A 12,177-nucleotide genomic window follows, 5' to 3' on the forward strand; every position below is an offset into this window, starting at 1 on the left:
TATTTTTTTTTTGTACATATTTCTCATGGTTTTGTAATTTATAGCACTTTCGATAAAATAATATCCTTTAATTCGGGACACTTCGGTATTGCACAACTTTCAAGTATGTAAAATAATAAACACTAAGTTCTGTACCATTCGGGTTAAGCATGCATGTGCTCCATGTAACCGCCTGACATATGTCTCTGTCTTAACCTCTGGATGTAAATATGGCTCCCTAGCGTACTGCTGTCCAGGGGGTGGCTCTTCAGCAAAGCAATAAACAGATTTAATAAATAAATAAATTAAGATTGGTTCTTTTTAATTTCTTGCGTTTTTTCATTGACCGGTTTAACTCCATTACTCTCAGAGAAAACAAGGACTTTTGTATAACTTGACTGTTGTCTAAGAAGCATGGCGCCTTTTAAATTATCATAGACGATCCACTCATCATGTGGATGAGTGGATCGTCTATGATCCACTCATCATGTGGATATTTCTTTGTCCAAAATAGGAAAGAAGGTAATACATTCTCATTGTGAATAAAGCTACCATGATGCTGGTGTTCAAGTTGTCAGTACAGTTCTCACACTGATGAATCATACTGTACTTTAGACAATAGTTGCTTTTTGCTCAGTCTGGAATCTAGAAGTTGTGATGCTTTCTTTGGCAGATTCACGTCTCGTACCACAGCTGCTCTGACCTTATATGGTTTTGCTGAAGTATAAAAAGAACAACATTCAATTCTTCTACCGGTATACAAAGTTTTGAATGCTTTGAAGCGCCATCCGCTTTAACAGGCTAAAGCAGTGGTTTTCAACCTGGGTGCCGCAACAACATTCCAGGGGTGCCACGTAATTTGGGTTTAAGTTACTTAAACTTATTATTTTTTAATTTATATGTTTATTTCATTATAAAATGGTGTACAGTATCTTTTTAATTTTGTGGTGATCTATAATTGACGTTTACTTAGTACTTCTATATAAAGAATAAAATTATATACATGTACTGTATATATATATAATTTGTATTATGAAATGTAATTTTTATAATTATATTATTGTAATAAATATCATATAACATATATTTTTAATATATATATATATATATATATCTCCAAGTATAACAAAGCAAATATTAAATGTTATAATACATATAAATATTATAATAAATATTAAGTAGTAACATAACCAATTAATGCCATCTAGGACGATTAAACATTACATCGGTCTGTATGAATATGAGTTAATTTTACTTTTAAAAAAACTCTAACCATTATTAACTTAACTCATATATATATATATATATATATATATATACACGCACACAGAGAATCGGATCAAACAGGCAGAAACAATTTTCTGCCTGTTTGATCCGATTAGGGTTGCAGCAAAATAAAATTACTTAGGGGTGCCGTTATTAAAAAAAAAGGTTGAAAACCACTGGGCTAAAGTAAAGTAATCATACCCGAATACGCATGATATGCTTCCAGAAGAAATAGTGATAATCTGTTTCTGATTTTAATGTTTAAATCTATTACAAATGTAACAAAAGAAGAGAGTCACAGTGACTCTCTTCTTTTTTTATACATAGTGAGTTGCCAGCTTATTAGGTGCATTACAGCACCGATAATGATACCCTAGATTTTAAAAAGTGTGATGCGACAAAACGAAACTGGTTTTTAATAATGACACAAGGCTCGAAATAAAAACATTAGTAATAGTTTTCATTTAGTAGTAATACCATTGCAATCATATTTGAAGATCACGTAGTATTTTGAGGTCAGTGTTGACCCTACTGGTTATTATGGATATTTCCCTGTGCAGACCTTCGCTAGATTACACAATATTTAAGATGCTAATCATAAGCAGCTTAAGGCGCCTCCGTAGCCAGGTGGGAAGGAGCAGCAGTGCGTAGCACACGCTTCTTGATTAGCCCGCGGTTCGAGCCCGTCACCACCAAATACGGAGGATGCGGAAAGGTCAAGGGAATGACCGCCGCATATTCCCGGAGCAATATGGCCTTAGTTGCTAAAGCTCCTAAAAACCAAATAGTAAACTAGCAAGCATAAGCAGCTTTTTCCACCACAACGATGTGGCCCGTCGTTATCAGCTGATTTAATCCATAATCCATTTCTGTTTTCGACTTGATTTTATATACTATGAGATGGATCGGGAAAACGATAGGATAATATTGCATTGCAAAAAAAAAAAAAAATAAAATAATAATGTTGTTGTTATTTGGTTTTTCAGGAGCATTAGCATTTAGGCCATATTGCTCCGGGGATATGCGTTGGTCATTCCCTGACCTTTCCGCATCCTCCGTATTGGTGGATCACGGGCTCGAACCCCGGTCTAATCAAGAAGCGTGTGCTACGCACTACTGCTCCTGGCTACGGAGGTGCCAAAATAATAATAATAAATAACAATAATTAAAATAAAAATAAAAAAACACCACCAGTTACGTGAGACAGCGCTTTGAAAGATGCAGTTGAGTTACTACCGACCGCTGAGAGCAAATCTGGAAAATCGCTTTAGATTTTTAAATCCCACGGAGACAACAAATTTTAATACGTTTAGCACAGTTACATTCTGAATAACTGAATATCGATCTGAAAGTTTCACTCCTGTTCCATTGCCAGTAGTGAGCTGATTTCTTTGGTAAAATAGAAGGCGCGAAGTTCTATAGAGCACCGTTGCTATAACAGCCATTGCTCATCTTAGTCACAGAACGATTACTAAGAAACTTTAAATAGATTACTAGAAAAGGCTGTTCACTTTAATTTTCACTAAAAGTGAATCTAGGATACTTCGTATTCTGCTTCATTTCTTTTCCCCTAATCACTTTGAATACAAACTTCGACTGCTTTGCGATTAACCTTAAATTTGTGATTTCATTTCGGTTTAGAGCGGTTGTGTGTGTGTGTGTGTGAGAGAGAGAGAGAGAGAGAGAGAGAGAGAGAGAGAGAGAGAGAGAGAGAGAGAGAGAGAGAGAGAGAGCGTGTGTGTGTGTCGAGAAAAATGTGAGTTTTTAGTAGTGGAGCTAGAAGCGATCTAAGCACGAAGCAAATCACTACTCCATCAGAAACTCACTAGACATCTTCCTAACAATTTTGATAATGGCTTTAAAATCCTGAACAGTTTGAAATAAAACTTCTTGCGTACCTTAAAGTTCTAATGTGCTTTATCTTTAATCACATTATCGTTTCCCTGAAGAGTTGAATAACTGTAATAAATTTAAAGTAATTTTCTTTACGTTTGATAGTACTACTGATTGGATTCATGGGTATACATTTCTGAAGTTCTGTTCGAATAAAATAATGCAGTGAGTGTGCAGGAGTACATGCATTTCTGCTGACCGTTTACCTAGCTCACGTGACTGCGTAATACGATGCTATTCTTGTATTATTTTCTCCCTCTCGTAAACTCCTCAGACCTTATGTCCGTCCCGGACTATAAATAGAAATGTATTTACTTTCATTTACAAATTAATCGTAGAAATGGGGAAATAAATGTTTGAAATTGCATTTACAGAAAAAAAAAAAAAAAATTAACACTTAATGATTTAATGTAATTCGTATAATATAAAATTGATTGCGAAACTCCAAAAAATAGAATAACTAATATTCCATTCAACTTTAATATTTTCATTATTATTTCATTTTTAATATTACTTTCGATATGATATTTCAGTTTTTTAACATTATCAAGGTACAAAACAAAGAACAGAATTGTTCTGAGATACCCATTGCAGGTCGCACCTCTCAAATTCGGCAACATCAGAATCTGAAACTTGCCTGACCTTGGAATTTTCTGGATTTCAGATGGTTATATTATAATCATAAAAATCTGCTAAAAAAATATCCTATTTCTGTAGCTTTTTATATTCTTTCTCAATTTGTTGTGCATAGTACTACTGTACAAATATAATCTTTTCGAGAGAAACCTTAAGTAAACAGTACAATATCGTAGGATTATATTCTTATTTAATAGCACAGGAAAAGAAATACGCTGCCTTATGAAACACGGTGATCTTTCAAATTGTAACTTTACCACGTTTAGTTGCATTATGCTGTAATTCTAATAAGTAACACTTCTTTAAAAAGAAATACATGCAAAGAAAGTTACTATATTTAATTGAATATTAACACATTTAAATGGAAAAATACCAATCCTAGATTCCCTAACGGAAATTGCTGTCTTTGATCAATGACATAACCTAGTACGTAAGGCAAGCACAACTCTCAGCTGATTGGGACCACCATTCGGGGTTGGTTCAGGACCATCATAAAAGAATACCACGTTCAGTGGATTCTGTGTCAAGACGGACTGAGGCTATTTTAAACACAAAATGCTTCATAATAAAATATTAATATAAATCAAGTTTTCCACTTAATTTCTGACTTAAGAGATTAAGTCAAATTTGAAATTTTTGGATTTAGATCCAAAAATTGCGTAGAGTTTATGTGCGACGATCAACTGAAGAAAAATGGCGCAACATTGTTTAGTGTCTATAGTCAAGTGCGGTGGTGGTTCCCTCAAAATTGCTTCTGTTTTCTGAAGTGGGTGACATCGTCAGAATTGAAAGAATTTTAAGAAAAAGAAGGATATAAAAACTTTCTTGAACAATATCCTTCGGACTTCGACTTTGTGAAAGAAATTTTATATTACGTGACAATGACCCGAAGCACAGATTTAAGCTGTGCGGGGACTTTCTAGCAACTAAACAACAGGAGGGGTATTGCAAATTATGGTGTGGCCATCCTGGTTGACTGACTTTAAACAATAGAGCTTTTAGGGGATCTAAACCGTCAAGTCCATGAAGTGTACCCATCTTCACAAAATTTATGGGAACTCTGCAGATCGCTTGGAATAATGTTATTCAAGACACTTATAAAAATCGTCATATACCACGTCTGTGTAAGGCAGTGAAAAGATTTCGTGGAAGGCATTTTGATGAAAAATCAGTATAGTTGTTAAAATTAATAATTTCAATATTTCTTGTTTTTAATGTTTAATAATAATAATAAAAAAACCATAAAATACTTCAAAGTTTGTTGTTTTTTATATTAAACTTTACATTGCCATAATTGCTAATTAAAAAAAAGAAAAAGAGAAGAAATAAATAATAAGAAGAAATAAAAAAAAAAAAAAAAATAGCGAAAACTGTTGTCATACGCCGGAAATCGAAAACTTTAATTATCTTAGAACCTCTTTCATCCTTGTTCTCGAGCTATGCAGCTCACACTTTTTAAACTGTTCCTCGTGTTGACAACGTTTAGCGCGTCGAATCTGGTCTCCCTTTGAATCTTTTGTAAAAGTTTTTTGTCTTCATTTAAATATGTCCTCTGGACGTGTATACGGTATTTTATGTGTAGTCTTACATAGGGCAATAATGACATTCTTATTTCTTCTTGTAAAGGACCGATAAAATAACACTGGTCAGCAAATTTTCAATATTTTTTTTTTTTGTTTATTTGATGAAAATATTTTTGCTGTTTCGTTTTGCCTGTGCGAAGTTGAGAAATCAGCAGTAAAAAATTATTTTGCTCAAGTTTTGAAAATACTTGCTGTGTGTTATGTTCTATGAAATACGCTACGTAGGCCTAAAATTGAATAAATAACGAACATTCATTCACTGTACTGTTTTAATATCTTAAATTGAAAAACATGCTATATTATAAAAAAAACTTTGCAAAACAGTTGCAAATAATAAGAATTGATACAATTTTTTGTTATTGAAAACAAATATTAATATTAACAAACATTGATTAGCAAAAATACATAAAATCGCTTGATTCACATTTTACGCGTCTTCTTTGCCTAGCATTCGTACCCCACATCTGTGCCATCTCTTTTCAGCAAGAGTCAGCCAGCATTCCATTTGCCTTGGTTTCGCTTCTCCATCGCCGAAATGTCCTGATGGTCTGTCGCCATGCTCATCGCTTAATGCGCCACAGTTGTCTGGGAAAAAATTCAGACGGGAGTGAAGAAAGTGTATTTTTAATGACATGTTGCAGCCTAATTTATGATTTGCTGACAGAAGGTTCTCATAAGCTGTTTGTAGTTATCTGCTTTGTTATTTCCCAGAAAGTTTGTTGCTACGAGTTTGAAAGCATTCGACTGCTTTCTAATCACCAGTGGAGGATCTGGTCAAAGTGTTCATCATTGAGAAGGTCCCGTAACTATGGGCCAGCAAACACGCCTTCCTTTGTTTTGGCCGCACTAAGTCTTGGTTGTTGCTGTAATAGGGTTTTAGGAGCATCAGCGACTAAGTCTATATTACTCCGTGTATATTGTCTGTAAATTTCGCGTGTTCTGTGGTAGATTTTCTGTTTGCTGGACGAAAAATCCGAGTTTCCAGGAGTTAAAAACCATGCGACCCTCGCCTCAGACCAACTAACTCAGCCACGTTGTGAAAAAGGCCTATAAAAATTCCTCACGTTATTGACGGGACTTGAACTTGGGGTTTTCCCACCCTGTGTGGGGAGGATGGCAATTCTACCAACGGTGTGCTACCCACGAGGGCCGAAGTCTTGAAAATTTTTCCTTGGTGTATATGAAATCTGGTCCATCTTGATCCATGGCCTTAAGTTTTTTTCATAAGTCTTAATTTTATGTGTAGGGGAGCTAACAGGATTTTGCTTCGCTCAACTAGTGGATTGCAATGAACATTTATATCTGGATCGACCGATTGCCTTGAAGGCCAATATTTTCTTGTGTAAATGAGAAGACCGTGCTCTATTGCCCCATTCGCAAAGAAAACAGCAAAATTTAGTGTTTCCCTGCTGTATTTCTGACAAGATGAGAATAATTTTTAAAGTTATCTGCCATTGGTACTCTTTGTCGTTGGTGGATTCAATAAGAAGATTGAATCCATCAACTTCATATGAACTACATATGAGCATGTCGTATGCTCATATAAACTGCATGGCCCATTACAATTGACGGTAGTACGTTGCCATTGTGTAGCAGCACTGCTTTTAAACTCAGTTTAGAAGAATTATGAAGAGTCTTCAGTTTTGAAGTTTGTGGTCAATATTTAGTGAGTCCGTTAAACCCTTGATGTCAGTACAAGCAAGAAGGTTATTTTAAAAAACTGGGTTAAATTCCCTTGGCGGCACCGGTGTACAGACACTTGAAGGAGATTCCACTGTTGAAGCCTTGAATACCGGTATATATTATCTTGAAGGAGATTCCACTGTTGAAGTCTTGAGCCTAAAAGTTCTGTCTTATTTTTTGGTAAATCAAGATCTCTGATAAGGTTCATTTTGTGTGTGGGTCTGCACAGGGGAAATCGAAAATAAAATCAAGATGTTGATGTAGAGGGTTCAGGTGATTTATCTCGACCATCTCCTGGCTTTTCATCAGATTCTAAAATATATTCAGCTGTTGGCTTCCGAAATACGTGGGGTACCGGTCGAATAGCAGGTGGTATATTCGGGTAGCTTAAAGTCCATCTTTTCTTCTCGGAAATACCCTGCTGAAGAGGTGGTACCATACAAAATAACAGTTATATGATCTGAAGGCAATGGCACGCTTCTCTGATGCAAATTCCACTTCACCACAAACACAACAAAAATTTACACTCTATTTACACGCGGCATGCTGAATTTTAAATTTTTCCTGAGTCGAAAACGACAAATGTAGCACGGGCAGATGCCTGGCTTAGACTGACTAACGCGTCTAGACAGGAATTAGGATAACTCAGCACCACCGGCTGCAGTGTTGACACAAACTATTGCCCCATTCGCAAAGGCGAATGGGGCAATAGTTTGTGTGCCCCATTCTCAAGGCCAAATTTATCCAAAAATCAAGCAAAAACGCGCTGAAAGTGACATGTATAGTATCATCAAAACTAGGGCTAATAATCCATTTTAAATGTCATATTCTTATTTAATATTAATATTAGTCGAAATTGACCAATTTTTTTTTTATAGAAACATTTTAACTATTGACCAGTGTAATTTTTAAGATGCCATGTGCCTGCCTGTTAACACTACATAGAAAATTTCATGTATATTTGTGCTGTAATCCCTAAGTCTTCCCGTGCCGAACCACCTGTAATTCCTCTCTCTCCCTTATAGTAATGGATATAATAGAGAGAATATCATTAGGCGGGTCAAAGTCATTCACCAGCTATTCTGCGACGTATTCACGCTTCAATCCCACACCTTCTTATCAACAAACTGCTGGTCGATGTTGCAGTCGACGAATCAGCTAAATGAGTAGTTTTGCCCATTTCTAGTCTGTAGGTTGCTCCTAGTTTTTTTGCTACCGAGTGCAGAATTAATAGTATTAAATCTTAGTTGCCAGTTTTTAAACCATAGTTTTTCCGGTCCAAGTTTGAAGCAGCATACCATCGTTCTGGTCGCTTATCACCTTCTCAAGCTTCAAATCTTTAGCCACCTTCGACAACTTCCCTTGTGCACTTTTCAACAGTATCAGAATGGAACATCAAAGTGATTTTGGCGCCCTTAGCATCTGTCTGAAGCCATGTCGGAGGGGGGAAATTATCAGTAACGACATGAGGTGAACAGCTACTGTAGCAAAACTACCCTACCAGCAGGTCAGCTATCACGGGGTTTCCATTGGTGGTTTAACATGGTCATTAAAGATCGCTTTGGGACCGTTTGGCAGTCCGAATTACCATCAATATCGGAGGGAAGAATTTATAGCTTCGTTTCCCAGAATGTTTCCAGTCGCGCAGAGGGCGTTGTTGGATCCCGAACAGAAAAGTAATTCTTAACTAAAGACAACATGATACGATTCTTGCTCCCAAATAGCATTAACTTTCTCCACCACTACATACGATGCATCATTTTTCGCAGTCGTCTAGTAATCATGCTTCCCGGTACAGGTGCAGGCAGGGATGGCATTACGATGTAGGAAATATGGGCGGATTGTGACAAATCTGTTTCTGGATAGTCGGCGGATCCATCGATCCTCTCCTTTTGGCATTCTTTTGATGATAACAGAGCTGGAAGCATCGTTGCCAATAGCGTCCAGCCATTCGGACATCACGACGCACACAAACAGCGATTTGCTGTGTTGACCATTCCTGTGTTGACTATTGTAATTGAAAAATTGGATGAGTTTTTTTGCATCTAAATTTACACATGAGGTGTTCTTTAGGGAAGTGGATGCTAGAAGTTTATCAGGCAGGTAGAAGTTTATAATGTCACGTTTTGGGGTCTTTTCATGGCATGCCCTGGGTCTTCTGATCACCGTGAATCAACGGTTCGATGAGAATGCCTACCTTTATATCTTCGCGCCCTGAAACAGGAACATGACAATGAATTCTCCGTCTTCCGATGGCTGCCCAACTAACCCGATCTCTACCCAGTTGAGCATGTTTGAGACCTGCTGGAAAAGGACAGTTGATGATAACATTGTCGATGATACGACCCTCCGACTTCGAATGGGTGTAGCATCGACAATGTGAGGAAATTGCTAAACACATTGTGCAACGCATTGTTAGCTACCTGGTCCATCCAATTCAAGACGTGTACGAACTGCATTACTGGAAAAAGGTGGCCCCATGAGGTATTAGGTAAGTGTTGCTAATGCAGAGCCAACTCAATGTATATTTACGTTTCATTTGGACTTTATGTAGAATAGTAACAGCGATGTCTTTGTACCAGTTCGTATTCGCCGTTCAGTGCACAAAGCTCAGCCGGCTGTCCGTGAATGCTCATAGTCCGGGGTTATAAGCTGTGATTTGCGTGTTTGCTGGTGTTGTAGTATAGCAATATCAAGTATATAAGAAAGTGCCCAGAAACAAATTCACATTATTGCTCGTAGTGACGGTTCCTTTTCTTCTGATGGAATTTCCTTCCATACCTCTCATCGTAAGAAAAAACTTTGTCTTTGTTGCAATAATATATCCATTCGTGTAGTTTATGGACAGGAATTACTTACTAAAATTGTTTATGATAATTAATATGATACTTAATTCAATGAATTGTGAATCCGCTTGAACATGTGCAGATTATGTACTTGTTTGGTTAGGGTGATTACACATAGAAGGCAGGTAGCCTGGAACCAGCAGCGCCATGCAGCTGAACTATGAACACAAAGAAAGCAGTTGACCAGTGAAAAACTTACCCCATCGCATACCGAAAAGTTGTACTGGTCAACTGCTTTCTGTATGTTCATAGCCAGTGAGAAGCTTCAGCTGCTTGTCGCTGCTGGTTCCAGATAAGCAGCTACCTGTAAGCACCCTTAGATTCAAAGCCTATAGTATTCTTTGCTTATTTTGCAGGGTTTTTTTTTTTTTTTTTTTGAAAAGTGCTTAATTCAGATTAATTTAAATACAAAAAAATAAAAATTATTTTAGCAAACCCCCCATTTAAGAAAGCTTGATATAGATTCTAATTTAGCATCTATCGCTAATATTACTCTTAGTTATTTCCATTATGCAAAAGTATTGCATAATATTCTAGTTTTTATATATTTATTATTTTAATGATCAGAGCATTTCATTCAGAAATCAGTAATAGCATAATGGCTAAATGATACGAGGAGGAGGGCTTTTCTGCATCTATAAAAAATAATAATAAAATAAAATAATAATTAAATAAATCATATTTTTGCCTTTCTTGTCTCCAAAAAAGTGCCTATTCAATTTCGCTTTGGACTTTTCCAAATTAGCAATTCGACCACTGTAGCAGGCAGTTCATTCCAGTGATATACAACGCGCTATCCGAAAGTAAACTTCCTGAGATCAATTCTATTACTCTCCTAAAATTTTTTATTTGTCTCCCCTGGTTCTTTCTGTACTCTGCAGTGAAAATATACATCCATCGTTCGTTTTAATGATTCCCTTCAGGGCCTTATATACATCTATCATGTCCTTAAGATGTCCTAGTTTAGGTATGCGAGATTTGGGTGTTCACGTAATTAAACATTTTAAAAAGGTCTCATGAACACCTGTAAACTAATGTGCTGTTTATGGGCAGTCTTCCGAACATAACCTACAGTTTTCGCTTTAAGTTTTAATATCAATAGAGACCGCAGCCGTGGCAAAAATTAAAGACTGTATTTGTTTTAGGTTACTACAAATTAAATAACCGCTCACACTTAAATGTGTAAAGTGGCCTTAAGTACTGATTCAGTGGTTCTTTGTGCGCCGAGTAATTAAAATCTTTGCTTAATTCTCTCACATATCAAGTACGTAGTTGAAACATGGCTCTGGCCTCTCCTACGCGAGCAATACGAAACCAGCTTCTTCACTAGTTCACGCTAATACCGTGTAGCCGTTACCCTAACAGACGGTGCTCTTAGTAACGAATATTTACCACTTACCTGTCATATGGAAATGTTCCGCCGCTCCTGCAGGTGGCATGGTTCCCTGATACCGTTAAGCAAACTTTTAAAACTTCTGGGGGTATTTATAACCAAACTTTCGTGTTGATCCCTGTAACAACCGAGTCTCTTCCTTCTCGCCAGACCTTGACCGCAGGTATTGACAGCTCTCGTAGGAAACCTGTATTTCGTTTTTCTTGCACGGAACGCAGACTTGCAGAATGCTTTAGACAGCTGTGCGGAATACTGCAAGCTTTTAGAAATTTAGAGTTACTGTCGCATCGAAAAATCCTCAAGAGCAAAGTATTGCACAAGTCTATCACCGTTCTGTGTAACCTTCACTTTGGATCGCAGCGACTACCCTGCTGGTTTGTGTCCGTGTGATTTTCTGACCTATTCTCCCCTTGTTTCTAATGGACCCATCCTTTCTGTTCTCCGGGAAGACTGTTGCCTATCTTCGATCGTGGCGTATGGTTGTGCTTGTGCTTGGTCGTTATTGGCAACCGACGGCTCCAGTCTGGCTTCTTTCGCGGGTAGCCAACTACACACGAAACCTGAGCCTAAATATTTGGTGTTTTCTTAGCTATTGTCGAAACTGGCGAACCGTAGTGACTTTTGATTAACTACCCTTCCCCCCCACTTACCCACCCACTGCAGGGTGCAGATAGATGGAAGGAGGAGGAGGACAGATTGGCTTGATCGAGTAGTAGACACTACGGCGTTCTGCAGGCATACAGTTGCATTTGAAAAAAGGATGAGTCAAGTACACGTGCATTTTTCATCAAACGATTCCACTGATTTTTCTCTCTATCAAAGTTAATTCGATTTCATTAACCTTATTTCTTGCGGAATCCTTTTACTCGATAGATAATTTAATTACAAGTCTCTCTCT

General features: G+C 37.2%; 1 protein-coding gene across 1 annotated transcript in view; it reads right to left on the reverse strand.

The window, feature by feature from the left end:
- The window catches only part of Syt4 (Synaptotagmin 4), a 248,167-nt gene extending 236,515 nt beyond the window's left edge, over positions 1 to 11,652 (reverse strand). The window contains exon 1 of the mRNA XM_090368529.1: positions 11,286 to 11,652. Coding sequence (XP_090224655.1) covers positions 11,286 to 11,325 — 40 coding nt within the window. The 5' untranslated portion in view covers positions 11,326 to 11,652. The remainder of the gene's footprint in view (positions 1 to 11,285) is intronic.
- Between the last annotated feature and the right edge of the window lie 525 nt (positions 11,653 to 12,177).

The sequence above is a fragment of the Mastigoproctus giganteus genome, chromosome 2, assembly GCF_048544385.1.
Source record: "Mastigoproctus giganteus isolate SK-2022 chromosome 2, ASM4854438v1, whole genome shotgun sequence".
Taxonomy (NCBI): domain Eukaryota; kingdom Metazoa; phylum Arthropoda; class Arachnida; order Uropygi; family Thelyphonidae; genus Mastigoproctus; species Mastigoproctus giganteus.